Source organism: Bombus affinis, chromosome 4 (assembly GCF_024516045.1).
Source record: "Bombus affinis isolate iyBomAffi1 chromosome 4, iyBomAffi1.2, whole genome shotgun sequence".
Classification (NCBI taxonomy): Eukaryota; Metazoa; Arthropoda; class Insecta; order Hymenoptera; family Apidae; genus Bombus; species Bombus affinis.
In genome coordinates this window covers 489218-516034 of record NC_066347.1, presented here as the reverse complement: position 1 = coordinate 516034, position 26817 = coordinate 489218, and the positions used below count along the sequence as shown (strand labels likewise).

Below are 26817 nucleotides of genomic sequence, written 5' to 3'. Positions count from 1 at the left end.
AAATCAGATGGTTTGTTCGTGTTCTTAAAAATATGAATTTGTATCAATGCCCACGCTTATTGATAACAAATTTTATGACTATTTTTATGCTATTTTTAATTCTCTTAAAAACGCAGCAATTGTGCACGTATAAACGGATTATTTTTGCAATAGTGTAAGTTTAATCGCTTAAATATGGAAACATTATTACAATATGGAAACAAATTAGGAAATAAATAGTATGCAAAGTAGACTATCTTTGGATTAAATGGCAGCGCATTGAATGTCATTATAAACTGCTATATTATAAAAATTTTCCATGCATGATAATTTGCAAGACAGCCAACGATGCGTTTGTCACGCACTGGTTAATATGTTTAGTAGTAGTACTCCCTACTTAAAGTAGGCACTATCTTCCCTATGACCACTCAGCCATCACACACTCGTCCATTTTTTCATCCACGGTACTTCACAATTATTTCCTATTTCCATAACAACCTTTTGAGAATAGCTGTTTCTAATTTTCTAAAGATACCATACACTTTTCTCCAATTTTTATTTCTCTATCTACGCTTTCCTTAACATATTCGCTTGAACCAACAGTAATCCTCAAGGAATCGTTACTGACGTCTCGAAATTTAGTCTATATTAGCACTCATTCCATCTGCCCGCCATAAGGTTTAGTATTTTCTGTCAACTTCCTTATTTTTACGATGTATTATTTAAGTCGAGGCGCTGCTCGATTTTATTAACGGTAATGATTAAACAAACGTTGGGACACGCGAGATTTCCATGTGCGTCACTCGAGAGTATGCTCCGTATCTGCGAGTGACCTTTAGTTTGGGGGCAGTCAATTCTCACTTTTCCTATCAATTTTCAACCAATTAGCAGCACTGACCGTTGCCCTTATTTTCTCGTCGAGAATTGCAATTGACGGATCCGCTTGTCCCATATTTTAGGCACATCGTCTTTTCCACATGCGTCACCGATACTTCACTTGTCAGCTCTCCGCACAAGACACACAGAAAAACGACGCTGATCCGCTTACGCTTAGCATTCATCCGCACATTCAGTCTTCAGTCTCAGAAGGTGTTCTTTGCGAAATATATAGCTATGTGTTAATTGAAAAACCCTGTGTCAGATTCTATATAAATATCCCTATCGTCGCAATCGAAGTAGGGAATCGGCTGATTCGTGGTGTCGATACTAATCAAGACGAGAATTAACGATTCTCGTTGACGAGTCGCACTGCAGACGCGCCTCCCCGCGAACACAATCGAGCACACTAATTTATGTATGTTCCAACGTAGACTCTGTCGTTTGATATGCAATAAATCGAAACAATTTCTGTTTGCAATCAAATAATATTTAATTTCTCCGATGACGTCTATTAATAGTGATTTGCCTAATCCATTTTTATCAACAATATACATATATGTAACATAATGCATATTGGTTTCTATCCATAGCAATTATTTGTTTATTTAGACGTTCTCATTAAAATACTAATTTGATGTAATTACTCGGATGATAACAATCTATATAAGTAAACAGATAAAACAAATAGGTATATAAAATAAAATTGAAATTCTGATTTATGATATAAAATTAGTCGCAAAAAAGTTTAATTAAAAAAATTTAAAAATTCTAATTATGCAACGTTTCAATTAAAAACTAAATAATAATCATAATAAACATCTATAACCAATCTATATTGTTTGTAATACTTATTGACAAAATTTCACTTCTATTCTATCGTTTAACTCCTCTATAAAAAATTTTAGACAAAATTACAACTGTTAAAATTTTTAAAACAAACCAATCTCTTCTAAAAATGATAAAACTCAACTTATTATTTCGACTGAGATGCTAATAACCTATTTACTACGTAGTAATTCATGGCAACTGTAAATGATTAATTATAAAACATATTTAATTTCTCATCCTGTTTAGATACAATTTCAAGCACATCAATTATTCTAATGCATTGCAATATGTCCAAAGTACCGAAACAATAAATGCTTTAATTCGAATCAATACTGCGTTCATAATAAATTATCAACACAATCCTTTGTAATAATTCTTTGAAACCAATGAAAGCAACCTTCGAAGAGTGGAAACAAATAAAGCTGTAAAGCTTTATTTCCACTTTTCATTTACAGCACGTAAGTTACACGATTATACCTGGGGCTCTTTCGGTCCGATTTAAAAAGTAAACATTTTTACTCACTGACATTCAAACCCTGCCGAAGCGAGGAGTTGGAAGCATCTTCTGGTGGAACGAGGACCTTGTCCCTATTTCCGTCAGCCCGAGGCGCTGTTTCCGCTTCCGTCTCCGGCACCTCTGCCGCGTTTCGAGACGAGAGAGAGCTCCTGTCTTCATCGAGCGCCTTTTTACCCTCGAGAGACGCATCCCAGCTAATGGACAACATAGCCAACCGTTATTTCTCTCTTTCCTTCTCGACAAAATAAAATGAAACTATACCTGGCAATATAAGCCCCTTCTCCCTTTGGCATGTATAATGTTCTGTATCTTTTTAAGTTTTAACATCTTTTAATGCTTCTATTGTAAACAGGTGGAATTTTGTAGAAGGAGTGGAAAGTATCTGAATTAAAGAATTAAAGAAGTAATAGATACACATCTGTCTTCCTGTGAAATTGTTCGAAAATTCTGAATTTCACGATTCGACACCTTTGAGAAGATAGTGAATGTGTTAAACGAATCTGATCCTATTAAATATACAAAAATCTCCGTTTCAATAACGTTCCAACAACGAGGACCAGGCGGTCTGATTGCATGCATAATTTCATAGGAAGCCGCGAAGCGTACTCAAAGAGTCTCAGCCATCCCAACTATCGTAATAACGACAAACGAGGGAAACTGTAACCATGGTCGTTAAACATTCCAGCACTTGTAAATGAAAATACCGCGAAAAGCTGGGATTCCTTTAGAAACGAAGACGCGTGCACCGCCTCACGAGAACCTCGAGCACGATTCCATCCTCCCGGGGCCCTTTAGCTTCGGTAATTATAAGTCGTGCTAGTGTGTAATTGAGACAGGCGTTAGGTGGTGTGCGCGCTTTAACCGGGTTTCCATGACTGCGGTTCGACTGTGTTACGTATCAATTAGAAAGTTCGAGTGTGTAATACCACCGTAATACGACCGCCCTTATTTCGTGCGCCACCGTAATTATCGGTTCTCCAGAGTCCAACCGTTTGATCCTCGATGCCCACTCAGTGCACCGGAACTTGCGACTCTGCTCCAACGACGATTTCCGCGACCATTCCATCGACTTTATTGAATTCGCCAAGAGGACTTGTTGCCCAGAAACAAGAAACGTGAGACACGTTCTTTCACTTTTCCTGCTCCTTTATTTTTTCTCTTCTTTTCCTCTCTTTCCTTCGTCTTACTCCTTTTTAGGTGCAGCAACTTATCAGTATCGACATTTGTAAGTTAGTTTTGCAGTTTGTGAAAAAGAGATAAATCGATTTCTGAGGAGTATAGGTAGAGTACAGAATTGTTATACGTATGTATTGTTATTACTATATGTATGTACATGGTTGACGTCTGTATTCATTAATATTTAATCATATGACAAACTCCTGATGATATTAATATATAATCGAAGCCTATGACTTTTATTAAACTAACAAAAAATAATTATAGCATAAAACGGATTCTACGTAGAATGTACAGAACTTTGAATGTAAGTCCATCCAGATAATTAGTAATTTTATAAATAGAAAAAAGATAGAAAGCGAAGAATCAAAAATGAATTCAATTCAAAAAGACACATTAATGTCAGCACGTTAATATGACATTTAGAGACAAATAGCCTGCTACTACCGTACTTTTGAAAGATTTTCCAAAGATGCCAAAGATCTATACCACGTGCGACCTTAAGAATACATCTGGAAAGAATGTCTAGATACGTAATTATATACGGACAACCGTAGGAAGTTACGAGGTCGATTTTTGAAATGGTAATCGACCCGTCAGAGTATTGTCAGAGATTAATTTCATTATTCCAAAGTAAAAAGGGTCTGGTTACAAAATAGAAAGGACGACAATCTACCCTTTTGACAAGAAATCCTACATTTTTAGCAAACAACCACTGAAATATTTATAAGTCTGAAAATATACCTACCAAAAATATACTTGACATTGAATATAAAATTTAAATTATCTTGACAAATTTTGGTTATAATAAGGTTAATAGAGCTATAAAATAAAAAGGAATATATATTCTTAAAATATGTTATTTTAAGATCAATTGGAAAGTGGGTTCACTTAAAACAATTGACACTGCTCCACAAACATAACGATCGACCTTGATAATTAACGAGCCAATTCGCTCATTAACTCTGATGTCACAGGCACGCGTTACACATTCCAGAGGGAGATGGGGCAATTGCTTTCAAACTGTAATGAATCATTTTACATAAATCACTGAAAATTCTTATGCCGAAAAAACTTTTTTAAAAAAATATTCTTGTCATTGTTCAGCGATGTGCAACCTCCGTGATTTATTTACATAAATTACTGCGAACTTTTACCGAGAAAAACTTCCTAGAAAAATATTTTTTAGTAATTCTACAGCAAAAAATGATGCTTTAAAAAATGATAATCTTAAAAAAAACATGGTCCTAAAAGTGTTCAAACTATCGCTCGTCAATTTACAAGCCCGATTGATGTCTGTTTCTATTTCCTCGAACACAAAGCTTTCGATAACCGACAACGTTCGATCGAAGGCATCAAATATGCATAAAGTACTTACACATACGACTGATCCGCATCGTCAGCCTGCAGTTCGTCGCGCAGATCGCCTATTTTCCTCGCATCATCCCTGCTATCCGCCTGTTCCCGTGGACCTGCGTTCTGGCAGCGTCCTGAAAACACAAAAATCGCATTGCATTCATTTCACGTCGAATATGAAACATTGTAATAAATCTAAAAACGACAGAAAAGCGCTACTGCAGAAAAAGAGAAACAGCAAAAAGTGTAGAGAGAAAAAGAGAAAAGCACACGCGCGCGCGATACTGCTGCGTCCGTACTGAACGCGGAACAGAGGCGCGAGAGTTTCCATTTCCGGCTGGCGGGAAGTTTCACCTGGCTGAGGAGGAAAGTTTCCAGGCCTCAGAACCTTTCTTTGGTTCTGCTCGCACTCCGCCCGAAAGTCAATAGGACCCTCACTACTTTGAAATGCCAGGAAGAGTACTTGCATACGCCCCTCGCCGTACTACCGTTTGGAAAGTCAGCTTTTCAGCACGATATTGAACTTTTTATCGCATCGAAAGGTTAAAGCGAGAGCCAGGCAGGAAACAAAGCGGCGGTTTGCAATAGTTGTTCTGCGTACAGATAGTCGTAGAAACCATTGATCGAGATGCGCATTTCACCGACTACCGTTGGAATTTGCTTACGAACCTTCTCCTCTTTCGAAGGTTACGAGCATGGCTTGCTGATACGCGATAGCTTTAAACAATGCTGGCATGAGTAATGTGGAAATCGGAAAACAATTTTGGACATAGTGAACTCCGTAAAAATGACGTAGCATCATCGACGATTTTAACGGTACAGCTGCTAAATCAGTCAAAATATCGGGTTTCAGTATTCTTGTTTTCGTAATTATTAGAACATAAGTACTTTTAATAAAATTAACGTTGAATTTTATCTTTACTTGTCTTTATCATTTCACTTTAATTATAATCATCTACTATCCCTGGTCATTGATTTAGGACCACTCAAAATTTTCACCGTTTTTCCTTTTTCACCTTTTGTGAACATAAAAAGATATAAACCAAAAAACATAATAAAAATCTTTAATAATACCAAGAATAACTCTCATTCGAACTAAACGTAAAGGAATAATTCAAACCTTAATGAAACATTAGAAGATGTACAGACACAAGAATTAATTATTCGAAATGTCAATTAACAATTATCATAACTACAATCACATCAACATTGCAGTTAACATTGAATTGTGTCTATGAAACCACAAATACCTAACCTGGCAAATTCTACAAATACATAACGCGATACGGAATAATACCAAAAATAGAAGGTTACACTAACTAAGGACCATCAGTCGGGAGAACACGCAAGGGAAGAGTCATGAGATCAGTTCCAACAAAACCACGGACGCATGGGACTACGCTCGACATGACCCTGGACTCATTCGACCAAGACCAACATGATCCTGAACCTCAAACCCTCGACAAGACCTTATAAAATGAGTCAAGGTGCTACTGGTCGGGGATCATGTCGAGCTTGGTCCTATGGATGCATGGTCATGTTAAACTTCAAGCGGAGCGCTCAAAACTGATATGTGAATTTACCATCTCTATATTGGATGATGTTTAGCGGTGGAAATTGATTGATACCTTTATTAGCCATTAACCTGTTCGCAATCACAGACGAGATTAGCAATGAACATGATATACAATGATTACAAAAATTTATATGTGCATACCACTGTATTTATTATGGAATTTATTATATTTACATACGAATTAATTAGATCCAAGTATAATTTATCTTATAATTCAAAGGTTGAGAAATTGAAAAATCTAAAGATAAAGAGTTTGTCCAGTAACAAAATAATTCTATAATGTCTGACAATTACAAATGCCAGTTTTGTTGTTACATAAATATCATTGTAATCAGGTTATAATATATGTGCTATTATGTATAACTATGATCATTATAAGGAAGTTTCATTTATTATTTGCAGTTTGTTTTATCAATAATTTTATAAATAAGGATATTCATTTTTTTATCAAAATTAGGTAAATATCCAGATACTTTTAAATGATACTGTGCATGCTATTGTGCTCCTCTTCCTATCTCTTAATAACTAAGTTTGCCATTGAATTCACAACGTGGTTTCACTCAACGAAAGACACAGATGTACTTTTATCTTTTATAATGACAGCATTAACGTTGACGGTTATATAATTTGAAACCCATTAAATTGGCACAATTCTGGTGTCCTTTTGTGTTCCTCTCTCGGTTTCAGGACTTGCTCTGTTATACCGTTATCTTTTTCTGTCTGGCTTCCTAAAAATGTATTTTGTTTCTGAATTGTTTTAAATTGAATGAAAAATATGAACGCTTTCGAAAGCTTTGATAACATATTGTTGATATTATATAGTTGCGCCATACAATCGAAATAAATCGCAAAATACTAAATTTATTAGATGCAATAGAGAAAAACATTTTTTCATTTTTGTGTATGTACGAAATATGTATCTATAACTCTTTCTCTCTTTTTGTTGTATTAAATTGCATGCTTTGATATTATCATATTTTATGTACTACGTACAACTCCATTAAATCATTTAAAATATGGATATTTCACGAAATATTTTCAACTTGCTGCTACTTTTTCAAAAAATATTTATAGAATATCTACAAAATATCTGTAACAATTTATTATATTATTTAATTTTTCTGTGTCCCACATTTCTTTCTTCTTTTATTGACAACAGGAAGAGAATAATGACATATCTCAAATGTATGTGTTGGTATTACTTGAACTTCCTTTTTATTAAATACATCGCATAAATCAGCTACCAGAACTGAGTGCATTTGGTATTTTAAATGATATTAAAACCGTAATAAAATATTGTATTAAATGGAGGAGTAAAAATTCAATTTTTTCATCGTCTACTTAATCTGGCACCTCAAAAATAAAAACCTAACGTGCCCATAGTATGATTTGATAGCACTCCTACGTCTTTGAACTAGTAAATACGTAACGGAGAACGTCTGATAAAGTTATGAATTATGATGCATTGGCCTTCGAAGCTCGTCGAGGTCGTTCAACATGGGATAGGTCAGTTGCTAGCTCTAACTCATCCTAACGGGGGCCGCGTACCATTTCCGTCGCCAATTCTACGTGAAGCGGAAATATAATGGCGTTGGTCTGATTCGGAACCTGAGGAGCACAGCTCCGTGCGCGGCAAACGTTACGAAACTGCTCAAAAGTAGATAAATCGAAGAAGCTGGTGAGAAATTTGCTACTGATACATTATAGGGATGCTATTAGGAAAAATGAAGAGCAATGAAAGCACAAATGATACATTCAGAACGTTTTAATGGACTCCGATTTCTCTGAAGATTTTGAATACAGACATCAATGAGAATTATTTCATCCGACGTTACATTACGCTGATTTAGTTTTTAATTTAATTATTGAGATTGAATAAAAAATTTTATTCCGTAAATCAACAATTTTTTAAAGTTACGGTAATCTTGGTAGTCCGAATTAATAATTATACACGCTGTTCAATGGATCCCTATGCAGTTACGATAAATTTTTAAGTACAAACATACACAGAATGCACATAATATGCACAAATATATAAATATCCAAAGTGTAGTATTTATTGGTTATGGATAAAAAATATAAATATCCATAAACATTCCCAATATATTGAGGCATATCTTCAAAAAAAGTTGAGGACACAAATACATACATATGTTAAGAAAAATTGTTTCTTCGAGTTCTTCGAAGTTGTTCTGCGAAAACACACATGTACAACGTTTCTAACGAAAGGACATCAAAAGAAATTATGTATGTATGTTACCACGGCGAAGACATTGTGAAAGAAATAAAATGTGTCACGCCCCGTGGTACATCGAGAAATTCGTCTGAGATCATCGGTTTATATAAAACTCCATTGACAAAGCGGCGTTTATACACAAGTATCAGGTCAACGCGCGACGACCGCAATTTTAAGTTTCACACCCGAGCTCAGACGCTGTATTAAGCAAATCCATATCGGGGAAGTGATGAAATGCTCACTTCTTCGTATTTTGCACGTGGGAGTTAATGCCCGTATGCGGTGAAAGGAATCTTGACAAATATATGTTGTTTTACCGCGAAATAATTTCTAGCATATTTTCTTTATTTTATAACACGAAGTAAATTTAATGCAGGGATTCCTTAATAATAAATTAATAATTTTACCTTACGCAATTTTCTTTGTGAAGAATATCGATTATGAAGGATAGTAAAATTTCATAATGAAGCATATACATGTTTTTAGATAATCTGATTGAGATACTCATTTCTTACGTTTAATATAACAGATATAACTATATTGATACTGGAGTATGTTAGTATTGTATCGATGAAGACAGAATAATTTTATTTAGCTTCTACTTATTATTAGAATATTTTCTGCTTCAAATCTTTTTCATAAGTTACTCGTTTAAAAGGCTTCTTTAGAAGGTTTCTAATGTAAGCTTTTAAAAAGCTTCTAACAAATAACTTTTCTTATTGATGAACTCAAATAATTTTCTATTTTAACACATTATTTTTAAAATTGCTTTTAAACGTGTCAGTCACTTACTCAATACCTGAGAAACTTTCAGACATTAATGTATAATGCATTCGAAATACATACAAATCAAACTCTAAGCCAAAACTACGAGAGTAGACGAGAAGTCAAAGGAATGTTTCACAATTTTGAGAGACAGAGTAATAGTGAAGCGAATCGTATGCGGAATGGTGAACCAAACGTTTATTTACACATAAAAAGTTACCCTATTGCGCCGAGAAAGTTTGTAATTGATTTTGCAGAGCGTCGTTGACTCCAACGCTGAAACCTTCCAATCTTGAATTATTGAGCTTGAAAGATAGCTAAGCATCGTGGGTAAGTTTAAGCTCTTTTCCTTACTATTTCATTTACTATATCAATATTAAAATTGGAAACTATACGTGCAATTATTAAACGTTATAAAACTGTATCAAGATACATGCACGAATATACACATGTTGTTCATCATTGAAAGCGTACTATCAAGATCCTCCGATACTTTCCGCTCAGTCCACGTTCAACTAACACTACATACATCACTCGTGAAAACATAAAGGATAACTTCCAAAAGATGCCTTACGTTCCCAATTAATTGGACGTCATTAACGAAAAACGTTTGACAATACGAAAATTCAAAATAAGCTTGAAACTTTACAAAAATGTTACTTTAAGTGATGCTAAAATATCATAATCAATTTTGTTTTATTAAAGGAACATTCGTGAGAGTGTAATCAACCCTTTAAAAAAATCGTGACATCTCACATTGTCATGAATGACTATATACAAAACATTGAAAAAGACTTACACTGTTTCGTAAATATTCTCGGTAATGTGGTAAGTTGCAATTTATTTAAGTGGGTAATTCCATCCTTAAGATCGTTTCTTTATCGAATCAAAAGATGGTTATTTGAATTATATTCTTATATGAATTGTATTAGCGTTACTTAAATTATACACTGTGGCTCCAAATTCAATTGAAGATAAACAGATCTTATATTTCAAAGTAAGACGAAAATCAAGAATAGCTTCCTGCAATTATCTATTTCTGTCTAATGAACTAACGTATATTTGATAAATTTTTTAATTCGGTTATTATGAAATTGAAGCCTCTAAAATAACTTTACTACTCTCCGTTCTCGTCCTACTTTGATGCGTAGAATCTTTCTGACTTCAATAGTACGACGAATTTAAAACCACGATATATTTCTAAACATTCATAATTCAACATATATATATATATATATGTCGGAGATGTAGAGACATCGGGCCTTTCTTTTGGAAGATTTCTCAATACTTGGGCTCGGGGTGACATAACTGGTCGCCGAACGTAGCCACGGTCACGGGATGAACGAAATGTTTTACAAAGGAGGTTCCAGTGTTAAGGGATACGCTGTATAAACAATCAAGTCTTGATCAGGAGCAATGCTGGTTTATGTGGAACTGCCTAGTCACGGCGCTTGGGAATTTGTTGATATTCCCGATCGATATGTATTTGATATATGTAACTGTATCTGTCTTTTATTTTGCAATCTCCTTGGAGAGTTTACTGTCATCGTCTTGGAGTCAGTCTTAAAGAAACCCTGTGCCTGAGCGAACGTGTCAGTGTGCTATCAAAAATATATTAAAACGTACAGAAAGTTTCCCGTTAACCGTGGATTACAGAACCCAAGAATAATATTAAAAGCATTTGTTTACTTATTGTTTGTTATCTTAGTTAACCGTTAAACTAAATATTTATCAAACTTTGTAAAGAAATATAAATTTATGTAAATACAAACTTTATTGAACATCATGATGGCAAATGCTAACGAAGAATCGTCTCGCGTTCGAAATCCAAACGACAATTCGATATATATATCGAAAAGGACATAAATTCAAAGTTGTATATTTCTTGATATCAGTATTCTGATAACAAAATTCTTGAAAAACACTAATTTTTACGAAATGTACCCTCGCGAACCTTAATTTTCCGAAACTCCACCTTCACGAAAAACGAGGAAGAAAACGAAGACATTCTGTCAAATTACCTTTTTCTTTTATTCTCATTTACTCTTAAAGTTGTAGATTAGCTTCCAGGGTCGCGAATTAGTCACAGAAACGTATAGTTCCATACTTTACTTAGACGCGAGAGTTCAGAGTGCTTAAAGCTCCTGAAAATGCCGAGGTAAGTCTTTCCGGCCCGCCTTTCGCGTGCACCTTTCTGTCTCTCGTTTTTCCCTCCTTTTTTGTCAGCTTACCTGAGCGGGTAATTAAGACGTTCTTCCAGTGTGAACCCGGGAAACCCGTGAATACCGAAATTATTCTTCGTTGTAGCGTGCGCACACAAGACGAAACTTGATGTCGTGAAATACACCGGCACCTGTGCAATGAAAAACTCAAACGATCCACCGAGCCCGGTAAATGCCCTCGAAGAAGAGACTTAACTTCGTCTGGGTTCCGCTTTAACCCTTTTTTCACCTAAGAAGATGAGGAAGTTATTCCAACTTTGAGCGACAGCTTATTTCATATTGGGATTAAAGGATTGAAAGATATACTAAAATTACTTCGTATTGAAAGCTTTTTTAACGAAGAAATATTTGGTAATGCGCAAACAAAATTGAAATTATTATTTGCCTTTTTTATTTTACATTTGAAGATTACGCGATAGAAATGTCATGGATCTGTTTTTGCTGATTTCTTAAGTTTTATGCTACTTGTTGGCTGAAAGGAAATACTTCAACGTGATACAATTAGAAAGTAGATCAATTTGTCGGATGCAAAGATATAAGCCTTGTAATAATAGATAATAGATATGTACATGCATGAAATATTACGCAGAACCCACGGCATAATTGATACTGTCACCATAATTGTTTCTTAAATGTTCAAGAGGATGAGGGAACAACATATCTAATCCGAAAGCCAAATAAAAATACGAATCGGTACATATGAAATTAATTAATAGCATAGAAAATTTTCAAAAATATAATATTATGTTCTCCTCCTGTGGTCATCGTTTTAAAGAATATATCAATAATTACAAAATTTCACAAATTTCCACTGCTACTCTTCCCTCGGTCGAATCCCATTTCCCATTTCCAGCAATTTACCCTTGGAAAAGGAGCAGCAAACATTCATTCTCCCAAAACCCTTCCCAGTATTTACGCAAGAAAGGAGAAAGAGAAGAGGTGAGCCCATCAGTCTACAAAGAAACTTATCAACGTGGCCGATAATAAAAATCTCTCGGCTCGGAGGATCGGCAAGAATTCGGGTCTGATCCGTGGGTTCTCGCGCTAGAAGAGAAGCGTGCAAAAGGAAAACGTTAACGCATCCCCCGAGTTAATTTTGCGGTAGGGCGTGGATCCGGGAAAGGGTGAGCGTCTCTCGGCGAAGTTGAAAACGCTTTCCAAGTATCTGTCGGTTGAAAGTACAGACTTTCCACATTCGCAACACTTGCCACGGTTTACTTGATTTAAGAGGCCGGGTTCGTTAGCCAAACATGTAATTAAGGCCGAATCGGAGATACTTTCGCGGTGCAAGAACCGGAGAAATCGATTCTGTAGACACAATTCGTACGCAGCTGCGATCCAGTTCCAGATTTTATGGAATGTTTGCGCCACCGACGAGTTTCAGTCTATCGAAAGTGCGAACTTTGCACAGCTTTTCGCGTAGATTCGAGAACAATTATGTCACCATCGACGCTTCGTTCCGGCGATTCGGTGTTCCATCATTGTGGTCTTTCATCATTTCTGGTTTTATGATAACGAATGGACACAGTTCAGGATGGAGAAATGGTGAAAAGATTAGTAAACGCATGAGAGCAGAGTTCATCGACCGTATTCTCTTTAATCTCAATTTTATGAAGCGAGAATGTCTTTGTACTCCTGTTAACCATGCCACGATGAGGTTTTGGAAAACGAAAGATGTTAGATTTTAGCAGATGGAATAAGATTTTAAGCTTGAGTGAATACACGAATCACATCTTAAATGTCATATGTAACGCAATAATTAATACTTATTTGTCATAAACAAATAAAAGTATGTGTATTTTTCATCTAATACCAGAAATACAGAAAATCTTGGGGACAAAGAGATAATTATATTCTAAATCGTTCATTCTGCACTCTCCGCTATTTTCTGATATGTCGAAGCCGTAAAGATTATTAATTGTTCCTTAACATATTTTATCCCTTATTATATGCTTCTTGCTACTTAACAAAGTTCATTTTTTGTCATACATTCCTTATATTCCTCAACAAACATTATCCCTTACTTAATTCTTTAATAAATAATCCTCCAAGCACCACATACGAGATACAAACATCACCTTTTCACTTTCAATATCACTTTCCTAAAAAAAAGTAAAATAACGTGCTATATATCGTGCGAACAAAAGAAGAAAGATGAGCGAACGCATTGACCTTGTTCCAACGACAGCGACAATAAAATATCGATTTCACCGTCTACACGTCTCGCGGCCAACTCCCGAACGAAGAAGCGTCGATAATAATTTTCGCTGTTCGATTACGCCAATTATCGAAGAAAAAGCCGCCGATCAAAGACGATCCATTTTCCTGATTCTATAATTCGCTTAAAAGCAACTTCACCTCCTTTCCACGGAGCGTTCCCTGTTACGAAACGAGGCCGTGAAGCGAAACAACGAAACAGCAAAAGACGGCAAAAGAAAGAATCGTTCCAGGTGGAAACGATTAAAGCGGGCAACAAAGCCACGCCGACGGGCGATTGAGAGTAATTCGTTCGTTCCTCCATTGTAAGCGGTCACGCCACGCCGGCGAATCCATTGCAAAAGTTTAATTAAACCTCGACAAGGGGTGGCAGAGGGGTGTCGTCCTTCAACAACCCTGATCCTTCGTACGTATACGCGACTTCACCAAGCTTTTTACGAGCCGAGGTGATCGACGGTTTGGATGGTTCTGAAGAACTCGATATGGAGAAACGAATCCCTTGAGCAACAACTGAAAGCTCATCTCGCCAATAAAATACAACGTGACGTCTTTTTCCCAGGGAAAGTTATTGATCTCCGCTGGATACGGGAAAGATGTTTTACGAGAGAATTTTAATCGTAACGTGACACCCATTCAATGATATTGATATTGAAATTTAAGAAACTCTGTTGAGAAACTGGAAGAAAGAATTATTGCGTTTTTTGAAAATATTTACAAGATGTATATTATTATAGTGGGAATAATTGAGATAAAAAATTAAAGTCAAAATCAACGCTTTGACAATCTGATAATATATAGATAATATGAAGAACATTTTTCGTCTTTTATAATAGAGCAATTTTAAAATTCAACACCTTGTGAATTAATTTTAAACTATTTTTCCATTTGACTGTAGATGACTATTAAATATATCTTTTGAATCAATTTGTTGAACATTTGAAAAATGTTAATAGTTACCCAGATAAAATCATGGCTATTTTGCATTTTTTAATTAATATTATGTAGATACTTTGTATAAAAGAACATTTTTAACAATATAACTTAATGATCTTAAAATAATTCTATTGATATTCAGAGATCAATCACCGACACTATCTTCAAGCCATTAATCAAACCTTTCGTGGAAAGATAAAAAAAGATTTATTACCGAAAAACCACTTACAAAAGAAAACAAATTACAGACCAGAAGGAACTCTTTAAATAACACACGTGACTTCTACGAGCACATTGCAATTTCTCGCATAGACTTTGAATGCTCTATCATACGAACGCAATATCAGAAAAACCTTTTCGCCTAACGTAGGAATACGAGAATTCAAATTAAATACATTCGATGAAAATTGCATCATTTGTATTCTTCTATACGTTCGAACATATGTGTTAATAATCAAACGAGTTACTTTGATAGATGTAAATAGGATTAATTAATTAACATGCAAGGACGCCGATACAAAGTCATCAACGTTTGTCGATAACGGGAATTTTTACCGTGAAATATTATTACTAAAGTGCGGATTTTTATGCGTTTATCTGAAATTTAAAAATACAAAAATACGTAGAGTATATATAATATGCAAAAAATATATAAAACGTCTGAAGTATAATATACATTATAATATTAAAGATTACAATATAATATTAAAAAATAATAAAATTCCTAAAGTATACTCGTTATAACATTTGAAAAATAAAATATGAATTTGTATAAAAATCCGCAGTCTAATTATAACATATCTAATTGTACGAACGGAAAACGAGCAACGTGAAGAACCGACGATTTGTCGTGCAATTAGCAGGCCCTTTCTCCGCTCTTTTCTCGACATCGCGATTTCTCGTTTCCGGTCGTCGATCGTGATCTGCTCGAGGCTACTTTTAAGTTTAAATGTATTTGAGACACAAAGAGCGAGATCTACCGAGAAGTTTCAGTTAGCTGTGAACGAACGTGCAAAGCGACCAGGGGCGTAATTAACCTTCCCTCGCGTTGGCCGGCCATCCGACCAAAGAAATTACGAAATTAGTTCAACTTCTTCCTCTCAGTGGCTATGGAGCTCGCATAATGGTCATGTGAGAAAATGTAGCGCGTTTCTTCGTATCGTTAACGGTTTTTACCGTGAATGGATATTTCCATCTTTCAAGAGACGAGGGTGGATTTCATTTCTTCGATAAAAAGTTTTTGCGATCAGAAAGTTCTCATTACTTCTATATTGCAAATGGCTCTTTCTTGATTGATGGTTTGTAGTTTTTTGGTGCATCGTAAAATCGATTATTGGATTTCGAATTAAGGCCGTTTTTGTGATTTTGAGATAACAATATTTGTCATCATATTGATCTTTTTATGCAGATTAAAGTAAAGAGACGCTTTAAGACGAAAATTTAAATAGATGTACAAACATGTACGAGAATGAACAAAATATAAATCTCTATTTAGTTTACATCTCTTTTTTTATGTCCATAGAATGTATAAGCATGTACAGTCTAATAATTATAATTAATTATATGAGAAGAAAGTATGTTTTCTTAATAACAACATTAAATTGTGAGAATTAATTTAGCTTTGAGATGGTGTTTCATTTGACATAACTTTTTGTGAAGAAAACGATGGTTCTGCGAAATGTTGAAAAATTCAAAGATCACGGGAAAAGTGGAACTTGCATTCATAATAGTATGAATGTAACCATTCACAATCAACCGACTCTGATTAGCAGATATGAAAAAAATTAAGTTTGTTAATGGCGACATTAAATTGCAAGAATTAATTTAATTTCACAATGGTATTTCATCAGACTTTTTGTGTAAAAATCGATGTCTCCGTGGAATGTCGAAGAATCCAGGGATCACGAAGAAAGAACAATAGTATTAAGCGAGAAGATTGCATTGAAATTTTCTTACAGACTTACTGATTTTAGATCGTTACCTTGGATCCTTCTGTTACCTTCATTGTTAACTTTTATTCTTTGTTCGTTGGAAGTTACTTCAATGAACCGTTCGTGAATAAAATATACCATATCTTTTCGAAGGTACTATTACTTTCCTTTAATTAAGGGAAATTATGAAGATTTATTGCCAATCTCCATTATGAAACTTTCAATTAAAACGTTACCTGTTCGCCATTCTATATTCGATACCGTAGAAAGAGAAATATTCTCTATATCATTAAATACATATGTAACTGTGTGTCTATAGTATTAGCAAAACAATATTATATTCTCATTCTTTTTACTCTCTTTATTTCTACATTTTCATCGTACAAATATCTTCATCTCATACTGTACGCACACTTATACTTGGAATAAACCCTATGATATATAAAAGGTTGAGTAAACTAAATTCCTATCATACCTGAATACTTAGAAACACTATTGACGGAGTACCTCACGAATAGCGTCTGTTCGACTTCATCGCCTAATTCTCGGTATCGTTCTCTATATATAAGCGCTGCGTGTCACGCCAAAAATCTGCAGATCGACAAACAAGAGATTTTATATAGCACCTCTACTACAAGATTTCATTGACAGAATTAAGGTTAAGGTTTTGATCCAATAATTTCTTCGTTTTTAGATCTCCCGTTTTATCATTTGGGTATATATTCCTACGACTCGCATTAAAATAGTTCACATTTATGTGAAGCATAATTCATGATATTACATAATTTATTTAATTTAGAAAAGTAATATCATATTTCCGTCAACTTTAATTGAGGCTAGTATCAGTTACATTTGGTCTTTTATCGATCATAGCTGTATTAATATTTCATTATATTATATCTATCGGTCGACATATATACCGAAAACATTTTCTATAAATATCTGGCATAATACCATACAATTTTTAAGTAAAAAGAACCCCTAATATTGAAGGTCTCATAAATATCTATTTGCTATTTTAGGCTACTCACGTTCAATCTCCACCTTAACTCTTTCTTACAAAGTATGAAGTAATCGTAATATTTATTTACAACCTCGTCAATTCTCTTCCCATAAACGAGCTCTTACAAAACAAATGTATAACAGAATATCATGATACGTGTAATAATAAAGGCGACATATATAATTGACGAAACCTGTAGAATTATTTTGTTACTTAATCTACATTCTATAATTTTTGCATTGCAAGTTAGTATAATGAATTATTACAACTTCCATATACATTTTCAGATTGATTTCAAATCTTACCAACATACATTACAATACTAACAAAATTTCGATATGTTTTACATAACGCATATAATATGGACGTAACAGTTTCGCAAGTCACTGTATTATTGCATTGATTTACTAATATGGGCCACTCTAAACCCAACACGTATCGGTACTCCAAGGGTTAATGTGAATACCTGTATCCGCGATACAACTTTCAAACGAAAGGGACGGTCCCCCGTTGTTCCATAAATTGTTTTTACGGTGGCCGGCCACATGCATCGTGGCCCAACGCAGAAATTTATCTTTTCCTTGTAACAACGCCGAGGCCAGACAACGTAATGGAATTTTTTCATCAACGGGCTTTCCCACTGACACGCTACTCCTAAAGCCCCCTTCATACCCCTTATCAGGTCTTACTCCGACGTCGTGACGGCGGAGAGCTACGATTTTCACCGGGGATTGCATCGTCGACGAGACAACCAGTGGAGGGGAGAAAGAAGAAAATTTCATTTCAAGCCATGGCCGAGAAGAAGAAGGAAAGAAAGAAAGAAAAAGGAATTCTTCATTCGCTAAGGAACCGTAGTAATCGAATAGCCGGCGGAGCTTTTGTCGATGTAACCGGAATACTCGCAAGAGCCAACGATCGATGAAAAGCAAAAATGACCAATGGTCCATTGGCCGCGGCACCGATATTGGATTGACGTCTTCGTGAGTGGCCGTCTAATGAGATGCGGAAACGATAGGACAATCAATTAATCAAGTTGCCTCTCTCGAGAAGATTAATGCGTATATACGACCCGTGGATAGGGAAATTGATGCGTCGAATCTTTGCGGAAGAATGGAAACATGGTAAACTGTGACGCATCGATGGAAGCAATTAGATCGTCCAGTTGGATAACATTGGGGAAATAAATTGATTACCGAGCACCAGAGTTACCTGATTTTAAAGGAGAAATCGGATTTTATTGAATATACTGTTTTGTTTAAAGTAATGGGAATTTGTAGAGGATATAAAAAATTGTTAGAAAAGAGAAAATTGTTAATTCATGATACATTATTTAATGATTTTTTAAAGTGATCTTAAAAGGAGTAATAACTTTCTTTTATTGTATTAATATTTTTGACAGAGCTCACAGTGCAGCACACGTAAAATTTGAGCATTAGAATCCCGAATGAAAGATCGAAAAAGTACGAACAAAATATCTACAACTTGAAAAATAATAGCATCAGAAGTTACGAAATTCTTAGAGTATCGAAAGTATCGCAAGTCCAAAACGTCTTATGGAGTTTTGAAAGTATACAGAATTCTAAAGTCTTTAGGGAATTTGAGGAACTCCTTCGATACCAACAATATCACACGCTTTAAGCGATATACAAACTTATAATGTTACAAATAACAGAAAATTTGATAAGCTCCACAACTGTGATCAACATTCAACCATATTTGAACAACAGAGAACGCACAGAACATAAAAGTACATATTTTCTAGATTTACTTAAGACAATTAGTAACATATAGGCGTGCGTAGTATGTTTTCTATTTAATAATTACACATTGTATCTATTTCAATAAAATTCAATTTTCCTTCATTTATTTGTACAGTATGTATAAAAAAAAAAAGTAATTTGTGCACTGTATTACAATTTGAAGTCACTGTATTCTTAAGAAATATTATTTAATAAAACTTTAGGATTAAGACTCCTGCAGGGTTAAACAATAGAATATCACTAATAATACCATATCACACTGATATTATATCCCAGATAATAAACATGCTATAATTTTATCATCCTAAATTTTAATATGCAATCAGCATACGCTACAGAACGTGGAAAACAAAGGAATAACGGGGTCGTTCGTAAAAGTGATCTGTATGCTTTAGACATAGTGTTGGCGTTAAATTAAAGCATTGTAACGCAAAGTTTTGGTTAATGTTAATTTACAAGTCAACCAACACGATAATAGCAGAACTAATTACGTTCAGCATAGGAAAATGTTGAAACAAATGAGGGAGTTAGTATTTCCTTGTGGTCATTCAGTTTGCAGAGTGCCATAAAAATTAACAGAGTTCCCGTCAAGTCATTCGTAGTTTAAGGCGGCAAACCGAAGCTCGACGACGCCTCGGATATAGAGCTAAAAGCAAGCTTTTTCATCAGATACACACGGTGAAACGTAACTTCTTCGAACTACTTTTTCCAGTTGACAACACGAAACAAACTTAATCAAAATGTTGTCGTGCATTGAGTTATAGTGAATTATTATTTAATTACGAGTCTTAAGATTTGTTAATAGGTTCAGAAAATAACGTCGTATACTTTAATATTTTTAATAATATTTTTTCTTGTCTATATTTCTTCCAATCAAGATACGTTTACGTCAATTACAGTATATACATTTATACATATGCATACAATATCCGGATATTTTGGTCTATTTCTGGTAACGATATATGGATTTTACCAATATGTATAAATTAATGGTGAATTGATAATAATTATTAAATAATGAGCTAGTAATTAGAAGCAACGTTTACTATCATAACGATATATACATAGTATCGCCAGACTATAAATCTAATACAATTTAAATTTGGTTTACAAAAATTTACATTATTTTGAGTTAAAATGTTGTCTTTTTATTACGATACTATAATAATTATATAACATGTAATACAATAATAGTACATTTGTATTCATCACATGTACCTATGCATGTATTTTTGAATAATATTATATGTATAAAATATAACATCATTATTCAATCATTATTTAATTTATCTCGGTAAAATGCAACGGAAAATGTACCCATTGTTTAGCATCGAGCTATGGTTTGCGTTTATTGATTACATGGCTGATGCAAAAACACATCAACACGCATCATTAACGCACAGACTGGCTGTAATACAATCGATATTCATTAACACATTAATTAAGAATAAATTAAGAGGCTTACTGAAAGTTTGTTGCATAAATCAACAAAATTAACCGATGAATTAGAGGAGATTAAATTTCTTTTTTTGAAAGAAATTTAGGCTCATAATAATATTTTATTCAGATTATGAAGCTACAGAGAAGTTTAAACTTCGAATCGAACAATCGTTTCCTATTATTTTCCATTTGAAACGCAACTTTGATTCCACGTAGAACTAGGTGACCTTTGAAGAGCTGATCGAAAGAGTACGTGAACAATACGTTCAAAGATGAATTCGTCCTGTAGATCAGGAATATCGAATTTACATTGCTAATTTCGCGAGATTTCGGCTGCTAGCAGCTCACTCGCATTGGAAAGGCAGTGGAGAAACCACAATGAAAGATCGACCTCATCGAGAAAAGTACCTTCATCATCAATTCAGATCTTCTATTCTCGTTCCGTGAAATGTTATTTACCTTGAAATACGATGCAGAGTACGTGGGTAACTTTGATTTATTAAAACTGACCGTCGATCTATTATCATTTAATCATTGAACGTACAAAAAGAATAAAACTTATTTTTCTATATTTATATTTAATTTAGAAATTACGCATCTATACATTTCTCAAGTTTTATCTCGTATTTCGAGTGATCGTCAATATCTTATTTTATCATTATATTATTACATTGCATTGATCAATTTTTTTTTTAATAGGTACTATTACAAATAGGTATTCTAGTTATCTATTGCAAATAGATAATAATGTTCATTTAAAACAAAAATAATTATTTCGGGAAAGAATAGAATATAGATTTTAAAAGAATAGTATTTCGGAATTTATTACACCTAATGATTAAAAATTTCATAATACATAATACATTTATCAGCAGCAATTTAAAGGAATATTTCAACAACACCCCAAATCACGTTTGCTACACGTTCAGTAAGATAAGGCGACGTACTAACTTCTCGTCGAATTACCTTCATCCTTAATTACCAGTTACACGTAAACTCCGTGCGTTTTGTCGCTCAGATGTAATACAATTAATTTGCGGCGAATACACTGTAATAATTTACACCAACTACTAATGTCTAAAGATCCATTTCTTATTAAAATAAATGTTCTATGTCATCTTCCAAAGAATTGGAAGCGTTAAAATCTTAAAGAAACTTGACGAAATATTTTCACGAAAAGAAGTTCGGAAGAATAAAGGAATAGAAAAATTAAAAAAAAATACACGACAAACGAAACATAACGTTAAAAACGAAGAATCTTTCTCTGAGGAAGCATACTTCAAGCCCAGTAAGACAATTTTGATAACATAGTAACATATGCAATATGTGTATATATGTTATTATGTATATATATATTACATTATTACGTATATATATATTATGAATATTCATAATTTATTTATTACTTAAAACTCTAATTTCGTTAATACGTTAAATATTAATTAATATATATATAATCAAACAACGATTTTTAAGAACGAACTAAACAAATTACAGGAAAAAATTGTTCAAATGAAACAGACAAAGTGAAGGACAATTTTTCAAATCTAAGCCGGGCAAAGAAAGTAATGAGACAAATGAATGACGGAAAAAGGATTATACCAGAAGATGCAGGACAAAAATATGATTTTCCCGCACCATCGAGTCGACTTACGCTTTCCATCGAGTATTTTCATACACGCTGTTTTCCGTAGAGTATCCATGTATTTCTGGCTTTAACTGCGATTCGTGTGTAACAAAAATCCACGTGATCCAAGTTCCAATCTCCGATGTTTATTCCAACAAACATTGAATGGGGAAGTAAAGCTGGCGATAGGTATTGCCGTTTTCGATTGTTCAAATGACTCTCTATTCCATCCTCTTCGCTCCTCCGTCTTATTCGTTGCCACACTGGCAACGCCATTAATAAAAGGAGCGATACAGCGAAGAGGATTGATATACTGGCAAGACGGGAACGAATGGATAGTTCTTTCTTGTCATTGTCGATAGATTCAACGCGTTAAATCGACTCGAGACGTGTATAACAGGATGTTCCGTTTATCTTCGCCGCTTTAACCCTTTTAGAGAGTTACAATCAGTCACAGAAATCTACATATATTCCTTATATATAAAACGTTAGGTCTATGAATTTTTTTGACAAATTAAAGACACATATCGTTAACAGTAAAGTCTCTCAATATTCGAATTTTTAAATAATCATAAGAATGGAGAGAATAGGTATTTAATCTTGAAATCAATCATAATGGACAATTTCGATAATATAGAATTACTTAATAACGTATTAAATTTTGAAAATTGCAATGAATGAGATACAAAATGAATATTAAAATTGCTTTGCTATAAAAAAAAAATTAGAAATATCATCTCTTTTTCCTGTAAGGATTAAATGTTTTTGATTTTTTCCCCGTGACAACTTTTCTAACGTTCCCAAATATTTTGTTATTTTTGTATTTCTTTAACTGGTGGTAAATGAATTAATTCAGTTGTGTGCTATACAAGCTATATTTCTGTCTGAAATGTGTATTTTATCAGGATTGAAATTGCTGAATGTAATCGCTTCATGAGTTCGTGAGGAGGAATTAAATACCTTTTTAATTTTGCATGTATAATAGTATGGAATAAAATGAGAAATTTTTAAATATGAAGGGAATATGCATTTGTTGGAAATAATAAACGTAAAAAGCGAGAACAATTTATCATACGAGTTTCGCAATAACTTAGCTGCTAGATATAATGAAGTAGAAAATTAGTATTTAGAATCAAATAAAAGGTTCGATATATTTTATTTTAAATACTTCATAAACCGGTAGAGAATACATATAATAATAAAAATCTAATAGAAAAAATAATAATAAAAAACACATAACAAAAAAGGAAACATAAGTTATTTTACAGTCTTTAAAATAAAACTCCAATTTATTTAATTTGCTTTTATTGAAATATTCGATACACCATAAAAATTTCAATTAATATCGTCGGATCAAAATATCTATAATAAAGCCGTTAGCAAATAAAAATCAGTCAAAAAATTCAATAATCTGGCCATAGTCCATCCATTACGTTCTAAATTAATCATTATAAAATTCTTCGTTCATAGATTAAAAATAAAAGACAAGTTTCCGTGAAAAAATTTATCAGAACCCAGCTTTTTCCCAAGATATCGGAGAATTAGTCCACTTTTCATGGAACATTGGAAATATTACATAAAGTTGAAGAAGAACTTCTGACATCGATATTTTCACAGAAAAGAGGAGATGAAATATGTAACATTTCGAAATCAATTTTTCTAGACAAAAAGAAACCGCAGAATCTTTCGTTTGAATCTGAATGAAGTGGTTGAGATTTCAATTTCCATTATCGAAGAAAATACTAAGATCTGTGGCAGAGCCACTCGCTTCTCCATCCGACCCCTATTATCGTCTTATTTGCGATCAGCTATACCCACTTCGGCCCGACAATCCCAGATGGGTTGCTTAACTGTTCGATCTAATCTTGACTCCCCTGCTTCACTTAAGAATAACTTTTCTTGGGACTCGCGAAACATTAATTAGACGATGGATAACGAATATACAAGTTCGAAAGATGTCAAACGACAGTAATGAGACGTTCTCGTCTCTTGGAACTCGGTAACCAAGTAAATACTCGAATGCGATGTATGAGAAGAAAATTATCTGCAACGTGGACTTATTTGTCTATAATGATTTCTCAAATTTCCGACATTGTATTTCCATATACATTTCTATGTACATATTTCTGTATCTGTATTTCTATGATTTCTAACATTTAAGGTAATTCTTCTATTGATAATATTCTACAAAATTTGCATATTTTTTACTTTTTAAAGATATCTTTAGACCTTTAGATTCGAAGATACCTTCGAATATTGTAAATGATATATAAAATATAAAACTGAACATTTTTATTATTAGTATTCTTAATCCTCTGTAAACATTGTTTAGAATAATTTGTACAGTTTAGAAGATTTAGAATTATTCCTTTTTGAATATTGTGTAACGTCTTAGTTGATAATGTTCTGCGAGATTTAGAATTGGCGACACTAAATTTACACATACATATCTAGTTCCTAAATCGGTACAGTTTAGAAGATTTAGAATTATTCCTTTTTGAATATTGTGTAACGTCTTAGTTGATAATGTTCTGCGAGATTTAGAATTGGCGACACTAAATTTACACATACATATCTAGTTCCTAAATCGGGCCCTTTATGGGTGTGGATAATATTTGCAACTGACAAATTATACCGCCATAAATATACAAAAGCTTGTTCTAAATTGCAGAATTTAAATTGGTTAAAGTTTCAGTTAAAGAAACTCTAAATGAAGATCTTAGTGACAGTAAAAGTTCGAAAGTTCGCTGCTTTCTAAAAGACACGATGTCCCATAACAAAATTTAACATCTTCTCTGTCTTCATTATCGTCTCTAATAACAACATATGCAGTTAACAGGATGTTAAAACCTAATAAAAAAGATTCTGTGAAAAATATGCAGTATTTTGTGAAGTTGGAAAACTTTTGAATTTTAAAGTTCGTATATCGACAAATTGTGATTATTAATGATGTGGCGTTTTTATTACTAGCGTTCTTGGTTTATCTTTTATGCATCCATTCTAATGCAAAATTTATCTTCTTTTGGATGAGAAAATTCTTAAAGGATTATAAAAACAGGCGAGTAAATGCGGATAGTTTCTTGAATTTCGCATTCGTATCAGATAGGACTGGTTCAGAAGAGCGTGCAATTATGCAAAGCACGCACCGTTGATTTGAAAAGCTGTTCCTCAAGCAATTCTGATTTGATATTTAGTGTTTCTACAGCTATGCGATACATCAATCACGATTTAGATACGAGGGAGAAATCTTTTTAATTAATACTCAGTATTATCTCAGATTACATTAAAATCCATTAGAATAAAAAAAAGCTGAAACGTCAAAAATCATAATATCGAAATACTTTCATAATAGCTTGTATGATGAAAAAATGTTAAAATCAAAATTATCGAAGAAGTTGAAAAATTGAAGAGCTCGTATCCGTAATAAATAATTTAATTATCCAATTTAGTTAGTAAAGCTAATATTAAGTTAGCTAATACTAGCTAATTTAACATGGATTGTTTTTATTATGAGCCCATCAGTTATTTATTTCACGATTTTCTTCAAAAATAATAACGAAATGAACAATATGAATAATTCTCTCGCCCAACATTTTATCTAAACTTCCAATTAACTTCTCATGATAAAAATTGTCATTTTCCAAGCACTGTTTAAATTATAATCGAATAAAAGTCACAAAAAACGAAGTGGAACAAAATTTAATTAAAATATAAATCAACGACTGAGGTATTTTGGGCAGGATCAATCAGACAGGAAAACATTCGTACGTGATTTGTTAAATCATTAAAATTCATAGAAGTTATGCGTAAACGATAAGTCCTGTGCGAATTACATAAATAAACAGCTGACCGTGCTGCGACCTTTTATTCGGCGTTAATTAAAGGCAGTTTCCAGAAGAATGCACTGTACGTGAACAAAATACACATACACTTGTGTACTTGCAAGTTTCGAATATTCTCGAATGTCCGTTTCTATGATTTGCTATTAACAGAAACATTTCAGATAGTTCAGTAAATCAGTGACCTACTGAGAAATTTGTATTATCCTGTGCATCGATAATGATGACCGATGACGACAGACATTATAGCAAACAATGCCCTGCGAAAAATAGAAAATTAAGAGAGTTAATTATCGACAGGTTAATTACAAAGACGGAAACGAGTCAACAATTGCCATCATTGGATCGCGAAATGTTTGATGAACTACTGAAAATTGCGCCGATTGTCGCACATGTCCGAATAGAAAATATTTCGAAACTTTAAAGGGATATCAGCCTATAACAGTTTGTATGACAATATTCCGTGACAAAAACAAACGACAAATAAAACGTAAAAGCTGATGTAATAATATAAAAGTAATAAGACATAGAAA

General features: G+C 33.6%; 1 protein-coding gene across 2 annotated transcripts in view; it reads right to left on the bottom strand.

Annotated features, from left to right (window-relative positions):
* LOC126915452 (uncharacterized) overlaps positions 1 to 26817 on the bottom strand; it is a 77319-nt gene that overhangs the window by 46804 nt on the left and 3698 nt on the right. For both annotated transcript variants that reach the window (XM_050720143.1, XM_050720142.1), the window contains exons 2-3: positions 4758 to 4869; positions 2210 to 2397 (exon numbers count right to left, since the gene is read on the bottom strand). In XM_050720143.1, the coding sequence (XP_050576100.1) occupies positions 2210 to 2397; positions 4758 to 4869 (300 nt within the window). The remainder of the gene's footprint in view (positions 1 to 2209; positions 2398 to 4757; positions 4870 to 26817) is intronic.